Source organism: Diaporthe citri (assembly GCF_014595645.1).
Source record: "Diaporthe citri strain NFHF-8-4 chromosome Unknown scaffold_3, whole genome shotgun sequence".
NCBI classification, from domain to species: Eukaryota; Fungi; Ascomycota; class Sordariomycetes; order Diaporthales; family Diaporthaceae; genus Diaporthe; species Diaporthe citri.
The window spans coordinates 1,599,097-1,620,187 of NW_025064848.1; the positions used below are offsets into that span (position 1 = coordinate 1,599,097).

Below are 21,091 nucleotides of genomic sequence, written 5' to 3' on the forward strand. Positions count from 1 at the left end.
AGGCCGGTTCGACTGGTTCGACTGCTTGACGGGCTGCTGAGGGTGGATGCGACTGAGCGAAGGAGTGGATGACTGCGCGACGAGCACTGCGGCTGATTGACTGACTGCCTGCCTGCCTGACTGACTGACGGGCAGACTGGACTGACCTTGACACAAGCAAGAAAGAGAGGGAGAGAGACTGGGACCAGGAAGGACGGCTGGGCTGGGCTGGGCTGGGCCCTGCCTACCTGACCATACCTGCGCTGCGCTGCACCGCACCGTACCGTACCTAGCTGGGGGGAGGGTGGCAGACAGACTGGTAGGGTAGGTACCTCTGGCCCTGGTTACTTCGAAGGTCCCCGCATAATTCGCGCCTGAGACTTGGAGGGACGGGGAGAGTGAGGGACTGGGAGGGACTGCGAGTGCGAGTGGGAAAGCTGGATCAGCAACGGGTAGTAAAAGGGTCGCCCACACACTGCCCCCATACTCTTTTCCCTGCTCTCTCTCTCGTCTCTTTGCACTCACTCACCTCACAGCCAAACCACTTCTCTGCGAGAGCGTCACCAAACACCCGCAATCCACAGTGAGTACCTTGCTCGCCGCCCATCCCATCACCAAAACAAAAGTCACTACAGTCGCCTCTGCCGTGCACCTTTCCCACCGCCGTCCACGCATCATTTTGGCCTCAAAATCACTGCAGCACCCTTTTCCCGCCCTGTCTGGAGCTCACTTGCGCCCTTTGGTCTGGTGCATCGTGAGGCCCGGCCGGACAGAGCGGTTGCCCTTCACCTGCTCAACCTTCCGTCACCCACCCACACACTGCACATACCGCGCACTGCGCACCACAGAACACCACCGCCACCATAAACCACCCTGCACTGCGCTCTGACTACTAGACAACGCACGCAACGCAGCAGAAAGCAGCCCACACACGATCAATACTGACGGCCTTGCGCGCACCACAGTCAATCAACACCACACTCTCAACTTCAAACCAAAACACCTCACAAGTACGTATCATGCACTCCAGCACCAATTCCTGGTTTTCAATCGCATTTTGGCCCACGCACGCCGCTTCAATTGCGTTTGCGACCGCCCGACACGCTGCTTGGCAACGAGGCCCCGCCGACGCGACTGACCGCGTCGGCCGAGAGCTCATCCCAAGCTCTCCCGGAGCTCCGTCAAGCTCTGCCATTTGCCGACCGAGTCGCCCTCGCGGCAGCGCTCCCGCAAGCACCACCCTCGTCCTCATGACAACGCTCGCAAATGCTTCTTAATTGCAGCCAGCTCGCCCAAGCACAACTCCCGCACTATGCCATTTATCAATTGACGCGTATGGTCGTTCCAAAGCTGACAGCCCTCCCAGCTTTTCATCATGCCTAAGGCCGCAGCTAAGAGAGCCCCTAAGGCCACCCGCCGTGCGAAGAAGGGTATGTTCGCTCCAGAGACGCGTTTCCACCGACGCGCCGGATTGGTTGAATTGAAGCTAACCTGGACAACAGACCCCAACGCGCCCAAGCGTGGCCTCTCCGCCTACATGTTCTTCGCCAACGAGCAGCGTGAGAACGTCCGTGAGGAGAACCCTGGTATCACCTTCGGTCAGGTCGGCAAGCTGCTCGGAGAGCGCTGGAAGGCCCTCAACGAGAAGCAACGCGCTCCTTACGAGGCCAAGGCTGCCGCTGACAAGAAGCGGTACGAGGATGAGAAGCAGGCGTACAACGTAGGTGCATCATGAACTTCTGACATGGCCACTCGCGCAGCCAGAAGCTAATCAGGCCCTGCCTGCAGGCTGAGGAGGAGGAGGAGGAGTAGATCAGCATGAACCTGCTGTGACTTCGCCCACCAATACCTTCCACCCTCATACCCCGGGATGACCCTCCACCCCCTGGTGGCAGTGGCCGTCCGCGCTCTTTTCATTTTCTATCTCTCTGGATGGGTTCGGTGTTCGGCTTGGCAGGGAAGGCGACCATTTGCTTTGAGGACGGCACTGGAAGGCATCATGTTTGAGGACGATGCCCATGTATGATTAGTTAGGCCCTCTTTGGGGCTCGAGTTGAGTCGCTTCTGGGAATAGTCTTGTCGAACACACGACGTAAATGAGAAAGCAGTCTGCGCCTTTGGCTTCTGAGGACTTTGCCAGCCCCGTCTCGCCCCAAAGGATCATGTTGAATTTCTTTGGCCGGGCCTGTTGACCGCATCGTGTCTACTGGGCCACCGGGAGTCGATGGGTGAGGACCCGACCCCCCGGCGCTGTGATCGACGAGATCTAGACGGGTCAGTGATCTGACGTACCGTTTCTCAGGGTCCTCGATCCGACAGCATCGGCTTCCCAACCAGCCAGCGAGTCAACCAGCCACGTTGGCCCCGCATCCTTCCATGCATCACTTGCGATGGCCCGCAGCCACTTTCATGGTCGCCGGCTCGCGTGTTTCCAAGGCCCGGCTTGGCCTCCTGGCATCTCCGTCCCGACAGTCCTCGGGTCGAATCGACAAGGGAAAAAACAAAGGGAGCAACTCACAAAAGACCCCGCCCACAATCTACGGTAGCGACTAGGATCTTCTATCGCGTCGCACCGGGGAATATCCCTTGTCACTACCAGACAAGTTTGACTTGCACCGACAGTCACTGCCGACGGGAACTGCTCGTGCAGCGTGACAAGTCATGTCCTGCGACTGCAACCGGCCTGCTTCTGGACGAACCTCACCAAGCCATTTGACGGGGCGCCTTTTTCACAGGAGGCTGCCCCCGCCATGGCGCATTCTGTCTCCTGATGCTTACATGTACGTGTCTGCCCCTCGGCTCATACTACTGGTAATCACTTCCCACTGCCAAAGCCTTCGCGAACAACACCCAACTCAGAGTTCTCGTTGAGGAACGTCACACAAGACATGGCGCACCCACGTGCGGCAAGGGCCGTCACAATGCCCTGTGGGCCAGAGAGGAGATCCGAGTCTCTTTATCCGACCATACGATGCTGCTATTTGGCAGGGCGTAATTGTCGTGGGCGATACTACCACGGTAGGAAATACTATCGCCGAAAAGCCAATCCCGCGCAGAGAGAGCACCGGCTCGTTCCAGGCCCATCCTCTACGGCATTGCGTCGAGTGGACGACGGGGGTGTTCGTTTTCTTCCCAGAGCTGCGGGCCAATGCCACCCGGCCCTCGAGCTGCGCAGGCGATTCGCCCGCCGAGGCACTCGCTTGCATTAGGGAGGCTGCACGATAGAGTTCGTTCCCTCATGGGGCCAGGCGCGCGAACGAACCCTTTTGCTCCAAGGGTTCTGGCCCCGTCCCCGCCATCGTGGGCGCATCTTCGCTTTCTCCCGGAATCGCTAGGCGGTATACCTTTCAGAAGCCAAATCTGTGTCTCTGTGTGCTCCTCCGCCGACCGACGACTCTCGGCTCAAGTGTTGTTAGTCAGTTGACCTGCTGAACCTTGCTTCCCGTCGTCGCCGACGATCTCTCGTGGCACGAGGGTCACACAGAGGCATTTCCCCAAATATCTCCTTGATTTCTTTTAATCTTTTTTTTTTTTTGACGTGACCATTGGCCTTAGTGAGGCCATTCCCGGAAGATCTGGCCGGAGGTACATGCCACACGCCCCGTCAGCCAACCACCACACGGGCCCGGTCTTGGAAAAGAGCTCACGCAACAATGAGCGCCTGCAGGTAGATGCCCTCGCTGTCGGCCGATTGACACGTCAGAGCACAGCAGAGCCGCACATCAATGACTTCCGGCGAGCTCCCGCACTCCCCACAAATATGTACCTCGTGCTGCTGCTGCCCCTCCGTCACCCTTGGCTTTGTCTGTGTTGAGCCGCCGGGTGTGCTTATCCGTTGTTGATGAACAACCAGTCTCGTCACATCGAATCCGACGCACTAGCATCGTTGTAGTATCCTGCTCACTCAGTACACGCTTAAAAACAATCAAAGAAATCTAATCCCGGGCTCATTTTCCTCCTGATCACCAGAGGCTGAGCCTTCAAGCCCGGGATTGCATATCTTCGACCGGCAACTGACCACCGAAGCGGGAAGGACCACCCACGAGGGATGAGAAGCGTCTAGGTACAGGACTCGCTTCTGGCAAAAGGACAAGGACCTGGGCAAGACTACAGAGCATCTCTTCGACGTCTTTCACTCACACTTAATCACAATGAAAGCCAAACGGCGACCTCCCTGCCACTGAGTTGTCGTTCTCGAACCGCCCGATAAGCTCACCCTTGCTACTACTACATCATACGAGTTCCAACGGGCGGAGTATAAGTGAAGGATAAGATAATTCGACAATGGACTGGGACTTCCTCATCGGGGCGCCGATGCCCCCTCAAAGCCAATTACTACATGGATGTTTTCTTGAGGCCGACAGGGCAGATCGAGTTGCTCAGGGTATTTACAACCAGCAGAGATCTTGTCTTCAACCAACAACTGCTAACAAGTTCTAGGACTTGATGCACTCCGAGTGGCCCTGGCCCATTCGCTTCACGGGTCCATGATCCTGATCATCGAAGAGATCTGGCAGTCCGGGCGCATACTCCGCGAGCTCGCAGACCGCGGCCACGTGCACGTGTCGAGGGTGCCGATCGTCGCGAACCACCTCAACGTCGTCCTCCCCTGCCTCTCCAAGTCGCTCAGGGACATCGCCGGCTACTACGACGACAAGACGGTCACGCGCGAGCTGCGGTGGCGCACGATGTTCCACGAGATGAAGAAGGAGGCCGACATGGAGCTCCTGCAGAGGTTCCAGCTGTACAACGCCTTCCTCTCGCTGCTCGTCGTCCTGCTCGCCAGGGAGAGGGCCCAGGACCGCGTCCAGCTCGACCTCCTCCGCGCCCGCATCATGGCCCTGCGCGAGCGCCAGGGCCTCCCCGCCCCGACGCAGTCGCCCGCCCAGGAGCTGGCAGTCGTGCCGCTGGCGCGCGAGAAGCCTCACTGGGCCGAGGCCGTCTTCGCCGCCCTGCCCAGCTCGCACACCGACATGCGCGAGCCGCTGCGCTCCCAGGCCCGGGGCCCGTTCGTCCCCGCCGGCGGCGGTGGCGGCCCCAGGCTGCCCGACGCCACGAAGTTGCTGGTTCGGCGGTCCTTTGACGGCGACCGTCTAAGCGTGATGGCGATGATCATCCTCAACGCGGCCAACGGTGGGCCGTACTTCGTCCTCCGTGTGTACGCCGGCGGCGCGCAGTCTTTTCCTCCCGCGGCATCCACGAGATATGTGTGCAACAGGTCGGCAACAGCCTCAGGCTCAAGAGATGGAGCCATTCGATCCAGGGTCCTAAGCTCTGGGCCGTGCTGAGCTTCGTCACCTGGGAAGGTAAGGAGATCATGCCTGTGAGGCGAGAAGTCCATGGGATGGGATTCTGTTTCTGAATTCCAACTTGAGAGGGACTGAGTGCTAACCTTGTTGGTTTGTCCCGCCCAGAACTGGTCCTCTTCCACTGCACGTTCATCGCCCTGAAGGCGCGGAATAATCTGACCGTTAGCATGGATCCGCGGGAATACAAGTTTCCCAACGAGAAGCGCCTGTTCCAAGCGTGTGTACTTCCCGTTCCAACATCCTATTCCCCTTTTGCCCCAGTATCCCTATCATCACCGCTGACACAAACCCAGGCAAATCGTCGACGACGACTACCAGCACTCCCTGATAGTCTACGAGGACACCAGGACGCAGGGGATGCGCCTCCACGCCGCAGTGTGGGACGGCGAGCTGCGGGCGTGCCCGGTGTGGACTGCCTTTGGTACGTTCGGGGATTCCATCCGTCCATCATCTCCCACCACCACCAGTCGTGCCCACGCCCAACAGGATGTACTGACCCAGATCCAGTAACCCACCAATCCGCCTCGAGCCGCTGGCTCACCCGCAAGAGCAAGCACTGCGTGTGGATCAACGAGATCAAGCTGTACGTCTTCTGCGACAAGTACAAGGAGGCCAACATGCGCCGCAACAAGGTCGGCGCCTTCGAGATCCGTTTCGTCAGCGACGAAGGTACGTAGGCGACATCCCTCCAACTCATCCCCAAAGCTGCCCGGTGCTCTTGCAATCCGGCGAAGCCAGTGAATTTCATGCTGAAGAATATGTGATCAAAAAAAAAACAGCCGCCGGGCGGTTCAAGGAGGTCTTCTACCCAGCACCTGCCTCCGAGCCTCCGGGCGACGGCGACTGACCAACGCCACCGCCCCTTTGGGCGGCTTGTCCTTGGTACAAGAACACCCATCAACCCATTCGGACAAAATCTGCGGGGACGCGGATCAAACCGAACCTACCGCTGTCATTGGATTTCCTTTTCAGAGCGGAGCCCACCTCTTTCAAGCTGCAGTCGCCGCTTCACCATGCCCACTCTCGCGCCTATCAGGGAGCGTCTTTGTTTCCCAACACCAAGTAGTTCCAGATCCCGCTCAGATGATGTTTACGATGTATGATGAACGATTGAGCCAGCATTTGCGATTCCTTCCGTTTTTGATGATTGTTGTTACGATCATGATACCGACTATGTTCCGAGCGAGGCGCCAGGGACATACAAAAGAACGCCGTGGGATTTTCAGGGCGCAGGGCGAGTCACAGATTGTATGATACCCTACTCACTTGTTCGATTCTGTTTTGCTTTATTTCCTCCACTCGCCGTTGAACACTCAGCCGTAGTATACTGTATGAGGAACTAGTCTTCTCAGGGCCGTGACATCGTGTGGGGACTCATTCCAGTGGATGACTGAGGTTCCAATGGATCCAGAATGATACGGTTGAAACAGTGTGGAAAGTACAGCTGTATGAGGAATTAGTGTCTCAATCAGGTGCTCACAATCACTTAGTTCAATGCACGTCAGCCGGCTTGCGGCTGGCAAATGCTTTGCCTGATGAATTGTGCCTTTAAACTTGTTTGTATTTTGTAGCTTCTCACTGCTTCAAGAGGATGTAATGTATCGTGTCGTTATCCATCAACGTGAGATGGTTGGATGTTTGGGAGCTATCAATGTGGTCCTTCCTTTCCATCTCTATGTCTTGACATCGGGCTCGTCACGGCCGACGTACTCCTTGAACTTCAGCAGCTCTGTCGCCATCTGGATCTCAGGCTTGAGGAAGTCCTGAGCATCCTGGTCGTACGTCGAAGGATCGGAGCTGTGCTGCTCGATGTACAGGCGGATAGTAGCTCCGGCAGAGCCTGTGCCAGACAGACGGACGATGATCCGGCTTCCCGAAGAGAATGTTGCGTACAGACCCTGGTTAGAGGAGACGGAACCGTCAAGGTCGGTGTAGGAGAAGTTACCGGCACCGGTGACGGTGCGGTCACCGACCTTGCTACCGATGAAGTTCTTGTCGGCGACAAGGTTGGCGAGCGTGCCAACGACCTTGTTGGCACCATCCGAGTCAACGTTCTCGTAGTCGTACCGCGTGAAGAAAGTGCGGCCGTACTCGGTCCAGAAGTCCTTCTGGATCTGCTTGATGCTGGGCGTGACGCCTGGGTTGGCGACACCGAGGCCGGCAATGATGTTCAACCAGGCGACAACGGCCCAGAGACCGTCCTTCTCACGGACGTGGTTGGAACCCGTGCCGAAGGACTCCTCGCCACAGATGGACAGCTTGTTAGCGTCGAAGAGGGCGCAGAAGAACTTCCAGCCAGTTGGCACCTCGTAGCTGTTCAGGCCCTGCTTCTTGGCAACAAGGTCGACCGCACCGGATGTGGGCATAGACCGGGCCAGACCATAGACGCCCTGCTTCTTGAAGTAGGGGATGAGCTGTGCGTGGTGGGCAATGATAGCCAAGCTGTCACCGGGGGAGACGAAGGCGTTGGTGCCGTAGATCATGTTGCGGTCACCGTCACCGTCGGAGGCAGCGCCGAAGGGAATCTTGTGCTTCTCGACCTCCTCGACAAGGCTGTGTGCGTAGGTCAGGTTGGGGTCTGGGTGACCTCCGTTGAAGTCAGGCGAGGGCACGCAGTTCTGGGTGGAGCCGACAAGACCAAGCTCCTCCTCGAAGATAGCCTTTCCATAAGGACCTGTGACACCGTGGAGGGCGTCGAAGAGGACCTTGAAATCAGGGTGCTCGGTGAAGAACTTCTTGATCAAGGGGAAATCAAAAATGTCCTTCAGCATCTCGACGTAGTCGGCGGTGCTGTCGATGATCTCGACCTCTAGAGGGCCGTAGGTCTTGGTGCCGACCGTAGAGATGTCGATATCGGGAATATCGGCAATCTTGTACGAGGAAAGGGTCTTGGAGACCTCGTAGATCTTGTTGGTCACCGACTCGGGAGCGGGGCCACCGTTGGCCAGGTTGTACTTGATGCCGAAATCGTTCTTGGGACCTGGCGCAAGAGAAGGTCAGCGGGCCTGTATCGTATGTCTCCGAATGCTTGAGCACGGAGGGAGAGCTACTTACCACCAGGGTTGTGGCTGGCAGTCAGGAGAATGCCGCCAGTGGCCTTCCTCTTGCGGATAACATGGCTGGCAGCAGGTGTGGACAGAATGCCATTCTGGCCGACGAGCAGCTTCTTGACACCGTATGCGGCACCGATCTTTGCGATCAACTGGACGACCTCGGGGTTCCAGTACCGGCCATCACCACCAACAACCAGGAATGAGCCTGTTCTCTGTGTCAGTGGCGTTGGTCGTTGGTGTTGCTACTGGGAAGAGGCAGATCGAGCTTACCCTCTACACCTTCTGGGATAGACAGAAGAATGCTGGTGACGAAGGATTCACTGTAGTGGGCTTGCTGGAAGACAGTGGTCCTCTTTCGAAGACCAGATCTGGGGAGGTGTCAGCGACATGTCTGGTCTGTGGTTGCCCCAGGAGCTTCGAGTGGCATGGAATGGGACAAGCACGCCAGCAGGGGACACCTAGACGGTGCGGGGTGAAGCTGTTCACAACTTACGTTCCGGGCTTCTGGTCCGTGAAGGACGCGAACTGAACCTCCTTGATGCTCATAGTGACAGAACGGAATTTAGGTATTTGGCTTGTAAGTGAGGAGCAGAATTGGCTGTCAACGAGAGATCGACGGTGAGGAAGTGGGACATGCGTGGGAGGGTGCTGGGCGATAAATAGGGGAGACGACGGTATGCTTGTCACTCCAGAAGCTGCGGTCTGGCCGATGAGCTCCCCCCCAATGGAAGGTGGGGTCCCTCGCCGGGACGTCATTGCCACAGGCCCAATTAGACAGTCGTGGTGCAGGCGTGGCGTGGGGCAGAACGGCATTCGGGCGAGTATTGGACAGGGCTAAGCTCAATGGTCCCTGATCACTGTTTTGCCCGCTTAATGTCAGACTGTACGATGTACGGTGCGTACTTCCAGGAAAAACACTCATGGCCAGTCAGCAGTTACAGCAAAAGCATCTGAGTAGCATTTCCGCGCTGGCATGGGTGTGCCTCTCTGTGGAGGATGGATTCATGAAAATTAATGAGCTGTGGTTGAAGGCCAACTCGTATAAGCGCACGGATACACGACTTGCAGGTCCTAAGCTACCTACGTGTTATTCAGGGACGAGGGGCACGCACTGCACACTGTGGGAATTGCTCGCACTTGCGACTTCGTATTTCACAGATTAAATCGGCGGGAGTAACCCGTCTAACCATTGAAACCCTCAATCCCAAACGTTGGGATGCCGTGAGAGATTTCCAGCAGGGTCTTTTGTTGGCGGCTCTAGAATATTCGCGTTGCGTTGCAGTCGGCCTACTGGTCGCTTCATTTCTCGTCGCGTTGGAGAAATAAGCCCCGTCGGCCGCTACGACTGGGTTGTATCCGGCCGTCTCAGCCCTGCTGGTTGCCTCCTGTCATAGTCCCGACCGCACTAGTTTCTCACCATGATAGTGATATGATAAGAGCCCTCCAGATTTTTCTGAGTAGATCAGGCTCGACTTTCAAAGGTGGGTGGTCATTATGCAGCTCACTGAGGCTTGCCCGTGAGAAGCAGCTGAGCTCGGCGTCCGCCAAGCACGGACCGTTCGAGCGTCATCTCCTCTCGAAGACGGCCTCCTTGTAGAACCTGGCTTCCTCGATGCTCTCGAGGATGTCATCCTTGGCCTTGTGCAGCGTCTTCTTGGCCGGCGCATTCTCCAACGCCCGGGGCGACCACCTCCTCGTTGCCTCCTTCAGGCTGCTGACGTCGAGGATCCGGTAGTGCAGGTGGTCCACGACCTTCCGGTATGGCTCCCGCATGAGAAATGCGCGGTCGGCGTGGACGCTGTTGCCGGCGAGGATGGCGGTGCGCGGTTGGGGGACATGCTTCTTGATGTAGGCCAGCAGCCCGTCCGCGGCTTGCTCCGGAGTGACGTCTGAGGCTACGACGGCCGCTGTGAGTCCGGTCTCACCATGAGTCCGCGTGCACCACTCATCCATCTGGTCCATGCGTGCCTGGGGCTGGTGGACGACTGTTCCCCAGCCCTCTGTGTCGACCAGTACAAGGTTGCCGTTGGTGATCAAGCAGTATATCTCGATGATCTCGTCGTTGTTGTAGTCCAGACCGGTCATCTGCATGCTTTGTTAGTATTGATGCTGCCAAGAACATGGCGATACGAGCCATGCACGACAGGCGGATTTGTCTTTACCTCACAGTCGATCCAGACCAATGGAGCAGCATTTTGTGCAGCCATTCTCTGCCTGAAAGAAACGACCGTCCGAGGTGTGACGGACGAGTAACGGGCTCCTCCAGGCTGCCGGAGCGTATGCTTACTCGGAAGGGGCTGGGGACCAAGTAACGTTGTATGGATCGACACCCTGCACCAGGGAAGACGTGTTCTGGCAATCAAGCCCCGTCGACAGAATTTGAGAACGTGCTTGCCGGCGACGGAGACGGGAGTGGCCGTGCTGAAGGCCATGGAATCCTTCGTGCAGGTCTCTCACATGCAAGGCTGAGATTGAAGACGAATCAGGGAGCTTGTATTCCTGCTTAAAATATGATTAGCGACCGCGCTCGGCCATGTGGACTGGAACTGGGACTAACTAGGTCATGAACCATGCACCGTCCAACTTCCACCCATCCTACGCCCAGGAACCAGAAGGGCCCAGGAAGGGAAAAGCGGGCCGGAAGGATAAAACACCTGCCGACCAGCTATCTAATTTGGGCCTGCTGGCACTGGCTTGCCTGTTGTAGGTACTGATGTCTCCCGGCTGCGTGGGTGACCGTTGGAACGTGTTCGACTAACCCACGCGGACGGACGGGCTGCTACCACCCTCTGGGAATAGGTCGGCACTTCCTTTCAAATACGAAGGATGGCTTCCTCTCACTCCCTCGTCGCACACTCCCCGTATATAACTGTGCTGCAGTGATTTCGTTTTCTTTTCTGTCCCTTCACACATGCCTCCTAGAGAGTGAGAAGCCTCACCTCTTCTCCTGCCCCCTCCTTCGCATCCCTTCCTTTCGTCTTGAGACTCACACCACCACCGCGTCCTCTCTTCGTTCACCATGGGCAAGCAGGAGGACTCACCGCCCATGCGGCCAGTGCTCGCTGAGCCCGGCCCGGTCGTCGCAACCGACAAGGACATCGCCATACAGTCCCCAACCCGCCCGCCTCCCTCGGTTTCCCCACCCCGGCTGCTGGTCATCGGCGGAGGGTCCCGAGGCCAAGTCTACGCCCACTTCACCCAGCTCGCAACCAGCGGCCTCGTCGCCGCCGTCGCCGAGCCCCACGCCTTCAAGCGCGCCCAGTTCGGCCAGAAGTACATCTGGGGGCGCCACCGTGGTCCGGCCGAGGGCGAGGAGTTCGAGTCGTGGACCGACTTCATCGCTTACGAGAAGGAGAGGCGGCGTCGGGCGGCAGCAGGCGAGGCTGGTGTGCCCCCGGGTGTTGACGGCGTTTATGTATGCGTCCTGGACGAGATGCACAGGGAGGTGGTCATCGCGCTGGCCGAGCTGCGCGGACTGCACGTCATGTGCGAGAAGCCCCTGGCGACGAGGCTGGACGACTGTGTTGAGATGTACCGGGCGCTGAGGGCCAACGTGGACGAGAACGGCGAGCGCCGCATCTTCTCCATCGGCCATGTGCTGCGCTACAGCCCTCACAACATGGTGCTGCGGAAGCTGTTGCTCGAGGACAGGGTAATTGGGGATGTGCTCTCGGTGGTGCATACTGAGCCGGTCGGCTGGTGGCACTTTACGCACAGCTACGTGAGGGGCAATTGGAGGAGGGAGGACACCTCGGCCCCGAGCCTCCTCACCAAGAGCTGCCACGACATCGATGTGCTGCTCTGGCTGCTCTGCTCACCGGTGAAGTACGAGGACGGGGGTGAGAAGGCGCTGCCGCACTTGCCGTCGACAGTGACAAGCAGTGGGAGGTTACAGTATTTCCGGAAGAACCGCAAGCCAGTCGGTGCCGGCGATGCAACAAACTGTCTCAAGTGCCCCGTCGAGGAAACCTGCAAGTACTCTGCGAAGCGCATCTACACGAGCGATAAACCCTTCATGGGCCTGGACACGGGAAACACCAGCTGGCCGGTGAACGTTGTGCTGCCCGAGATAGAGGACATGGGAGATAGCGATAAGGTGCGTGGGGCGCTCATGGCGAGATTGGCTGAAGATTACGGCCCAGACATGCAGGACTCTGAGATTGCGAGGCGCAATTGGTTCGGGAGATGTGTGTACGAGAGCGACAACGACGTTGCCGACGAGCAGGTCGTAACCATCACCTGGGACGACGACCCTCCCTCGCCGCAGGACGATATCGGCCCAATGGCGGACCAGCTGGGCGGCCGGGGCTCGAAGCAGGCAACCTTCCACATGGTGGCCCAGACCAAGCGGCAGTGTGAACGTTTCACCAAGATCTACGGCACCCAGGGAGAGATATACGCAGACTCGTACACCATCGCGGTCGAGGACTTCAACACGGGCAAGACCACCACGCACACGCCGCGCATGGAGAGCATGGGACACGGGGGCGGTGACCTGGGGCTGACGAGGAAGTTCGTGGAGGCCATAGACCTGGTCAAGAACAACAGGGAGGAGGGCTGGACGTGTGAGAAGGCCCAGCAGGAGGTCATCAGGTGTACCCTCGATGAGGTGATCAGAAGCCATGCCATGGTCTTCTGCGCAGAGGAAGCGAAGAGGGGTAGGAAGGTCGTAGACTGGGCCAAGTGGTGGGCTGAAGAGGTCGAAGGCAAGCTCGAGGGGAAGTAATATAGATACAGGCATGGCGTTGTTGATTAATAGAATTATTCTATAAGTGATGACATTGACCAAAGCCTTAGGGACATGACAGTAAGCTCCCCTACTTGTGCCTCGAGTTTCAGAACAGGTTCTGGGTCTGTGTGTGCAACTATTTTAGCTTCCAGCTCGGCTTCTTTGTATTGCCAATCCATATTCTTTTAGTTGAAACTCAATTCTGGCTATGAATCGTGTGCCGAGTACCTGGACTGACCCAGCGCACATATTTGACTACCTCGGCATGATCTTGATCTCGAATTACATCCTCCTTCCACATTTTAAAAGATTTCTCATGCGAAGCAGATCTGTTGCACACTAATGAGACTGGATTGTTTTGTAAGTGGATGACCAATTAATTCTACATGCAAACAGATCAATCCGAGATACTCCCTATCGACGCATCCGCATCCCATGTCCATTCCAAGCGAGCGGAAAGTTTCTCGTGCATACTAGTACTCCGTACACCTGGCCAAAAGAGGCACAATGAAGCATTACGGTACAAAATGTCCAACCTCACTTCTGAGACGCTGACGCCGAAAGGCTGGTGCTGGTTTTGGTAGTGTGAGGGATTGGGTACCTGCGTCCGCACACGACCTTGTAGGAGCCCAAGCCCGTGGTATCGTCATAGCAGTTTTCAAAGCCTAGGTCCAGCGTGACCTCATTTACAGTACAATTTGCATCGTTGTACACGTACACTGGTTCAGAATTTGTCAGCACTCTGCGGGCGAAACAAGAAGTTGGCCTGATGCTGTGGAAAGCTCACCGACGCAGCCGTTGATGATGGAGGTGACAAAGGCTGACTGGACAATGGCCGGAGCGGGAGGGGAGAAATCATAACAGACGCTATCCTGGGTTTGTACGAGGGTTATGTAGGCGCCTTGATCCTTCTTGAGGCAACCTGGCTGGTGATATGAGACGAAATAGGCGATGGGAGGGTTCGAATTAGGTGGGTCTACACCGGCATTGGTGGTGATTGCGAGGGCGCCACCGAGTAAAAGGTTGCAGACTTTCATGGTGACTAGGACCAAAATTTGATGAAATCTTATAAAAAACCTGTAAAGATGTTGATATGGTCCTTTACCAGGCCTGTTGATCCGAGGGTGAGCAGCGATGGTTTGGAAAGCTTTCAGTCGGAACTCAAGGAGTTGGTTCAGTCTCGTACTTTATATACTTCCTCTACCGAGATATTTAGCCGACCTGGGAACATCAATACACCATAGAGTGTCAAAGAAGCTCATCGCACCTGTACCGTCATGTTGAGGCTGGCATGACTGGATCTGATACGCTCAGCCAATACAACTGCCAAAAGTCTTGTGGTGGGCTTCGAAAGCATTCCATACCTGGATGACCGTTACTTCCTCCGAGGTCATGTCCTACAGGACTACCCAACATGGGATGCCTTGTTCTCCCTTTGATACGAAGGACAGTCGATCTCGAGCCATCAACGGTCGACGACGCATGTGACAGGCTTGAGCTCACTGATATGTGATCTGGAAAGTTCTCGGCTCTCCCGATGACAGCGCTCCGTGACAGTGAGCTGCTTGAAAAGATTCCTCTCGTGTTGTAGAACACCGGCAACTCACATACGGACGCAAGTCAGGTCCGCGATGACATCTGCTCCCGACTTCAAGTTGCGCGTAGACACACACGTGTTACCTTGGATAAAGTCTTTGCTATCTCCCTGACAGCCCTTCGCCGCGCCGTCCTCGCTGCATCATCGTTCGCCTTCCCCGGCCGGCACCACGACGGCTGTAACTGTGCAACACACATACGAAGCTGGGTGTCACTCGTGCGTCACCGCCACACGTTGGGCCTCAGGAAACGGATCTGGACCGCGCTGCCTGATCATGTCGTACGTGCTGCGCAAGGAAACACTCGAGCAACGCTCGCTACACTCGCAAGTCGTACGTTCCTCCGAAACACAGTCAGACCGCGACGAGAGCCTCACTCGGCCGAAAACCAGCCTCATTTGGGGACCGAAATCGTTCCGTGTAATGTGTACAAAGATCGCTAGTGGCCGACATGAATTCTTCAGTCCATCGCCACCCAGCACCGGGGAGGGCGAGGGGGCACCGGCAATTCGTGATGTGTCTTGAGCGTCACGGTTCAACAAAAAACATGTTTGCTCCTGGTTGTTACCACGTTAACCAGGAATTGCCGGAATGCTCTCAAACATCTCGATGTCATCTTGATGAGCTCTCAAAGCCCTGGAGGCCTCCCAAGGGACCATTCCTTCTCTTGCATGTCATACATGAGACAAGTTGCCCGAGAATCGGTAGGAAGGGAAAATGGGCATACCGTGAATGACTTCACAGCACTGTCAATGTAGATACATCGTGACAATGATGAGGGTGGCGAGAAAGTGGACGGCCACCTGATCCCAGCTTGCAGCCTGCCTGCCCATCCTGTCATGCGAGATTATTCAACACAGCCTACATTTGTCTATACTGAGCTACCCAGATTTGCCCAAAGACATGGCCCACGAAGGTATCTCGCACCGTAATTTTACAGCGGCACTGCGTACTTGCCCGCCCGCCCGCCTAAGCAGCGACGACCTCGACCGACTTCCTGACCGGCTCGACCTTGTCCCTGCCGACGTGCGTCCGGATCTCGATGTCGAACCTGCCCACCTTCTCGACCTTGTCCGCCCCCTCGGCGAGCCCCAAGAAACTGATCTCCTCGGGCTGGACGTGGACCCTCGACGCCTCCGGGTCCAGCAGCATCTTGTCCTTGATGAAGGTCGCCACGTCACGCAACGATACCGACCCGTGAATCTCCTTGAACTTCTCGGCCTCCTCCTCGGCGCGCTTGCGTTCCCTCTCCGCCTCCTCCTCCTTGGCCTTTCGCTCGGCCTCGAGGGCCTCGGGTGTCTTCTCCGGCTCTGGCGCCTTCTGGGCCTCGAGCATCTTGGCCCGTCGCCTCTCGAGGGGCGACAGGACCTTGTGCTGCTCTGGTTTCTCGCTTGGCGCTGGCTTGGGGGTGCTGGCGGCGCTGACGATAGGCGGGAGGTGTTTCAGGAAGCGTTCGAAGGTGATGACTTCGGGAATCATGGTGGTGAGGAGTTCGAGGGCACGGTTGGGCTGTAGGAAGGGGGTCGTCCCGTTAGCAACAGCCGGGGTCCGTTCTGGAATATCCATAGAGAACTAACAGCAACGTGTTCAATTTCCACAGCAGGCGTATGGCCTGGTGACTCGAGAGCCGGTTGCCCGGCCGCGGTGCCGAGGGCGGCGGCGCCCGTGGTGATGCCCGCGACCGCCTCGACCGCATCGTCGACGAGCTCCTCTTCCATCTCAATCTGCATTCCAAACATGGGGTCGCGCTCGCCAACGTCGTTCTTGGTCAGGCCGAGCTCCTTGAAGCGGGCGTCCGTCATGAACTCGGCCTTCTTCGTGGGGTACCACAGGTTGCGCATCCTGCCTCGTTCGGTCCGGAAGATGGCGCCTGCGTAAGACAATGTTCAGTATGAATTGCACGGGCTCTGGCTCTGCAGGTGCGACGGGATGCCCACTGACCTTCCTTGCCGAATCCCTTCATGTCAACTAGCAGTCGCACGATGACGCCGGCATCCTTTGACCGCCCGCTCTTTTTCCGCATCTGCCTGAAGAACGGAGTCACAGACGCGCTGCCGACCTGTGTTATTATCCTGAGGCACACCAGGCATGGTGCCCTGGTTAATAAAGGCGACGCCATGACGGAGTGGTTGACGAGACGCAGGCGTGTCTCTGCCAGCAATCAGTCCAATTGGCGATCCGCCGAAATAGTCAGCCGCAAGCCGCGCGACAGATATTTTGGAGTCGAGCTCCCGACAGCTTCAATTGGGCGAATCGGGTCGCCTGCCGAGGACTCCACACCAGAACTCTAATCCCTGAGCCGCACTTCAACGTCGACTACCAGGGATTTGGAAAGACCAAGGCATTCCATTCCGTCTTCGACTCTTGCCCTTCCCCAACACAATCTGCGGCCGACCTCTTGTGCGGGACTTGTGAGCTGATCGGATGCACAGGAAAGTAAAGCTGCATCCAAGTACTCATGAATCTAAGCCATGGATATTGATTACACATTATTTGATCTTGCCTGCCAAATATGGCTTCTCCCGAGCTGTCTCTTGCGTGACGAGATGCAAGCACCTACCAGTGTGGTGCCAGGGTTTTCATCTCTTACTCTCGACTATACCAAACCTGCCGTTCACCCTAAACTCCTCCAACCAAGCAGACAAATCCTCGACTACGCCGTCGACAACAGCATCGTCAATGACACCGCCTTGCCAATTCAGCGTCAGAGTAACCTCGCCCCCTTCCACACCCGTGACATTGACCGCAAAGGCGGGACCGGCGAGAAATGCTGGCTGGGTGAAGAATGAGCGCTGGGTGCTCCAGCCACCGCGGCCCTCGTCGGGGATACCTTTAATGAGGCCGATATTAGAGACCTCCCAGGTGGCATCGCGTCGTTTCCCGAATTTCCCCTCCCACCGCTTTTGCCAGTCCGTCACGTAGTCCATCAGGCCGCAGACGTCGTCGTTTGGCAGCGAGGCGAGCTTCGTCTTCATCTCGGCCCGCCACGTCGCCGCTAGGGGCCAGATGACGTCCTTCTCGAGGCCCTCGTCTACCTCGCCGAGTCTGCGTCGCAGGTCTGCGACCGTGTCTGCATCCCATACTTTGTTGGAGCTGGTGTTGAGAACCGAGAGTATGTTGTTGAGGTCCACGTCAACACCAGGTGGCGCCTTCGCCCAGGGGATCAAGCCGATGGGTGTCTCGCTTGAGAAGGCAGGTGCAACCTCAGCGGGGACGCGCTTGGCTACGGAGGCCAGGACTAGGACGTGAAGAATCGCAGTGAGTGTGGCACCATTAGCCCTGCAAGCTGTGGCGAGGCCTTTGACGACCTCGGGTTCGATTGAAACGAGACGAAGGTTGAGCCTATGTGGCTCGAGGGTGATCACCTTCCCCACCCATGGCTCCACAGGAGGTCTCGGTCTGAGCCATGAAGGACCGAACTCTTTCCATAGAGTTTTTAGAAAGAAGGACCAACCGATTTTGAACTGGATGAGCTCATGCTGAGGTGGTGCGAGGACTGGGGTCCGGTCGAAGCTGAGGACGTGACTCCGCAGCTCTGCCGGTGGGCCTGAGTTGCTGTTGAGCTCACGCAACAATCCATTATGGAAAGCCATCGTGCTTTTCCCGTCTGCGAGGGCGTGATGCGTCGCAAAGACCATATCGAGAACCACGTTCCCCGGGGCCGAGGCACCATTCTGGACGACGAGCAGCTTCCACGGCGGGCGGCTCGCGACGTCCGGCCACAGCTGCTCCAGCCTGTTCTTGGTCGCTCCCAAGACCCGCGCATCAAATTGTGCCTGGCTAGACTCCGCCACTGTCTCCCACTCGATAAAGTCCCCCAGGTCCATGGAAGCCACACTGACGAAGCTGGCATGGTTGGTGTCCTCCCTGGTGATGCCGACCCTCAGCCCACCCAGGCGCAGGATCAAACGGGCCAACGCGTCTTCCACGACGGCCTGCACTGGGCGGCCGTGCAGGCGGTGCTCCGCGATCACGTACCGGCATGAATTTGCAATCCCTGTGTAAATGCCGATGGCGTGCCTCGACGTCGACCAATGCTCGCTAGGGGGTGGTTAGCCACTGAGAAGCGCGGGAAGACCGGTGCTGCCTACATCGTACCACATTGCCTGACCACTCTCGGCTCCATTCTGTCGACTGCGGCTTGAGATTGCTGCGATGGCATCCAGAAACGAAGTGGCTCAAAACGACCCCAATTAAAATCAAAACAAAACTCACCAGATACTAGTCGGTGTATGGGAATGTATGTTGAAGAATTGCTAGTTAAGATCTGGTCGTGGCTTCTTGGAGGGGGGGGAGGGGGGCGCAGGGATCCGCAAAACAATTGAGCCAACAGCACCAACCCGGAACGGACAACCCGGAAATTAGATACATCAAACAACTACCAAGGTACCTAAACACGTAGTTGAGATAGAGAAAGGCGTTAGGGGCAGAAAACACACCTCAAACAACAATTTGCAATTCCAGAAAAGTCAAGCAATGACAATTGGTGTTTAGAAAAATCCATCGTTGGTCAGACTATGTTCGATTAGGCGGTTGGTTTGTAAGTGACCTTGTTCCAGAGCAATTTTCCCAGAGATGACTATCCTTCAGATGGCTACAGTATTTTCGATTTGAGCTCAGGTTAGAATTTGGCGTCTGATAGTCAACAAGTCTCTCTTATTTGATCAGTGCAGTCGGGTCCGCTGTCGCTCTCAAGCAAAGTGAGGCCCACCCCTATCAATTAGTTCACTCCCTCACACACTACGTTAGATTTTACACTTCAAAATTTCGAGCTCTCTTTAAAGTGTGTGTGCGGGAATGAAATCGGACAGGGTAGGCCTCACTTTGCTTGAGAGCGACAGCGGACGTAGTAAGCGCTGACACGCCAATACGCGGATACGCCAATACGCCGATGGGCTGTGCACGCACAATGACTGTCGAATAATGTGAAGCGTATTGCTGCTTAGTTTTCGCTGCCTCAGACACGGCTGAAGGGAAAGACGGAGCAGTCAGAGATACACCATTTGCACCGCCTCATTGCAATGCAGCATGATGTGGAATAGCATGATATGGAATCTTCATCTGGGTGGTGGTCCTTCTATAAAGATGCGGGATGGGTGCTCTCTGGTCAAGACTATCTACCATCTCGTCCGGTATCAAGAACTTTGAACAATTTGCATGCCGAATTGGATAAGTCTAGCAAACATGATGCTCGTTTCAGTTTCCGCGCTTGCTTTCAGCATTGTCTCCTGCGCGAGGCAGGTCTACGCAACGCCACTGGCAAATAGTTTCCCGCCTTATAATCCTCCTGGTCATGGCGACGGTATGTCTCTAATAGTATCCTCTTATGACGCCCATTATACGGCATTTCGTCTCGTTGTGCTGTCTCGCAGAAGCACTGCTGATTCCCTCTCAGCCCGCTCCGCCTGCCCCGGCATAAACGCTCTTGCGAACCACGGCTGGCTCCCACACAACGGCCGCAACATCACCTATGACATGCTAGTCGAAGCCGTGCGCGGCGGGTTCGCCTTTGACCTGCCGCCGTCGATACCAGGCTTCGCCAACACGACCTTCCACGCCGCGATCACTGACCCTGCCAACATAGCCGTGCACCCGGAGAAGACGACTTTCGACATGGACACGGTCAACACACACAACGGGCCGATCGAGATCGACGGCAGCATTTCCCGCAAGGACGACTTCTTCGGCGACAGTGTGGCCTTCGACCGCCCCACGTGGGACACGCAGTGGCGCCTGATGGAGGAGGAGCAGGAGGCGTCTGGCGGCACTGGGGATTACTTCGATCTGGGGGTCGCCGCGAGGGCGCGTGCGAGACATGTGCTGATCAAGAGCCGAGCGGGCAACGAGGAGTTCCTCTTCACCAATGATACACTCGTCAAGAGCGCGGGCACGACTGCGTTGTACATGATTGTGCTCGGTGGGATGACGAAGGAAGTGAAAAAGGACTGGCTGTGGGCGTTGTTCGGTATGTTCTAAGCACACAAAACTTTTGACTGTTTATTCGGAGAGTGCTGTACTAACGATGCGTTTTGAACTCAAGCTGAGGAACGTATTCCTTACAAAGAGGGCTTCCAGCCGCAAAAGGATGTCAACAGTTCTAACCTGGGCGATCTCGTGGGGGAAATTATAGCCGCGGTCCCGACAGACTTGCCGTGCTCTTTTAATCCGGAGGCTCCTTGTCATGTGTAAGCCAGAGTACTACAATAATGACAGTGGTATTGTCTGGACCGAACCCATACAATCAAGTTTAGAGGCGGGAAGTTGCTAAAACCTTTATTATAGATAGCTCTGGATGTGGAAATAGAAACCCGATATTCGCATCTGGAAACTTTGTGGTACCTCCTGCTTCAGTTCTAGTGTGTCTACATGTGCCTATTCAAGTTGCATGCATCGTCTTTTCTAGGATCGTCGGAAAAAGGTTATGGT

General features: G+C 56.6%; 8 protein-coding genes across 8 annotated transcripts; 4 read left to right on the plus strand and 4 right to left on the minus strand.

The window, feature by feature from the left end:
• Nucleotides 1-1,354: 1,354 nt before the first annotated feature.
• INS49_008051 (uncharacterized protein) lies at nucleotides 1,355-1,791 on the plus strand (the record flags this gene model as incomplete). The annotated part of the gene is made up of 3 exons (XM_043168796.1): nucleotides 1,355-1,409; nucleotides 1,482-1,699; nucleotides 1,768-1,791. 3 exons carry the CDS (start codon nucleotides 1,355-1,357, stop codon nucleotides 1,789-1,791), a joined length of 297 nt encoding a protein of 98 aa, XP_043026476.1.
• Nucleotides 1,792-4,263: 2,472 nt separating this feature from the next.
• Nucleotides 4,264-6,135, plus strand: INS49_008052 (uncharacterized protein; the record flags this gene model as incomplete). The annotated part of the gene is made up of 7 exons (XM_043168797.1): nucleotides 4,264-4,363; nucleotides 4,420-5,137; nucleotides 5,209-5,285; nucleotides 5,394-5,505; nucleotides 5,582-5,709; nucleotides 5,796-5,957; nucleotides 6,068-6,135. The coding sequence occupies 7 exons, from the start codon at nucleotides 4,264-4,266 to the stop codon at nucleotides 6,133-6,135; spliced, it is 1,365 nt and encodes a 454-aa protein (XP_043026477.1).
• Nucleotides 6,136-6,961: 826 nt separating this feature from the next.
• INS49_008053 (uncharacterized protein) lies at nucleotides 6,962-8,887 on the minus strand (the record flags this gene model as incomplete). The annotated part of the gene is made up of 4 exons (XM_043168798.1): nucleotides 6,962-8,268; nucleotides 8,343-8,546; nucleotides 8,612-8,709; nucleotides 8,835-8,887. The coding sequence occupies 4 exons, from the start codon at nucleotides 8,885-8,887 to the stop codon at nucleotides 6,962-6,964; spliced, it is 1,662 nt and encodes a 553-aa protein (XP_043026478.1).
• A 1,020-nt stretch (nucleotides 8,888-9,907) lies between these two features.
• On the minus strand, nucleotides 9,908-10,548 carry INS49_008054 (uncharacterized protein; the record flags this gene model as incomplete). Its single annotated transcript, XM_043168799.1, has 2 exons — nucleotides 9,908-10,426; nucleotides 10,504-10,548. The coding sequence occupies 2 exons, from the start codon at nucleotides 10,546-10,548 to the stop codon at nucleotides 9,908-9,910; spliced, it is 564 nt and encodes a 187-aa protein (XP_043026479.1).
• An 812-nt stretch (nucleotides 10,549-11,360) lies between these two features.
• INS49_008055 (uncharacterized protein) lies at nucleotides 11,361-13,067 on the plus strand (the record flags this gene model as incomplete). The annotated part of the gene is made up of 1 exon (XM_043168800.1): nucleotides 11,361-13,067. The coding sequence occupies one exon, from the start codon at nucleotides 11,361-11,363 to the stop codon at nucleotides 13,065-13,067; it is 1,707 nt and encodes a 568-aa protein (XP_043026480.1).
• A 540-nt stretch (nucleotides 13,068-13,607) lies between these two features.
• Nucleotides 13,608-14,107, minus strand: INS49_008056 (uncharacterized protein; the record flags this gene model as incomplete). Its single annotated transcript, XM_043168801.1, has 2 exons — nucleotides 13,608-13,789; nucleotides 13,858-14,107. 2 exons carry the CDS (start codon nucleotides 14,105-14,107, stop codon nucleotides 13,608-13,610), a joined length of 432 nt encoding a protein of 143 aa, XP_043026481.1.
• Nucleotides 14,108-15,634: 1,527 nt separating this feature from the next.
• INS49_008057 (uncharacterized protein) lies at nucleotides 15,635-18,827 on the minus strand (the record flags this gene model as incomplete). Its single annotated transcript, XM_043168802.1, has 5 exons — nucleotides 15,635-16,174; nucleotides 16,243-16,535; nucleotides 16,607-16,716; nucleotides 17,273-18,702; nucleotides 18,801-18,827. The coding sequence occupies 5 exons, from the start codon at nucleotides 18,825-18,827 to the stop codon at nucleotides 15,635-15,637; spliced, it is 2,400 nt and encodes a 799-aa protein (XP_043026482.1).
• Nucleotides 18,828-19,849: 1,022 nt separating this feature from the next.
• On the plus strand, nucleotides 19,850-20,641 carry INS49_008058 (uncharacterized protein; the record flags this gene model as incomplete). Its single annotated transcript, XM_043168803.1, has 2 exons — nucleotides 19,850-19,967; nucleotides 20,061-20,641. 2 exons carry the CDS (start codon nucleotides 19,850-19,852, stop codon nucleotides 20,639-20,641), a joined length of 699 nt encoding a protein of 232 aa, XP_043026483.1.
• Nucleotides 20,642-21,091: the final 450 nt, after the last annotated feature.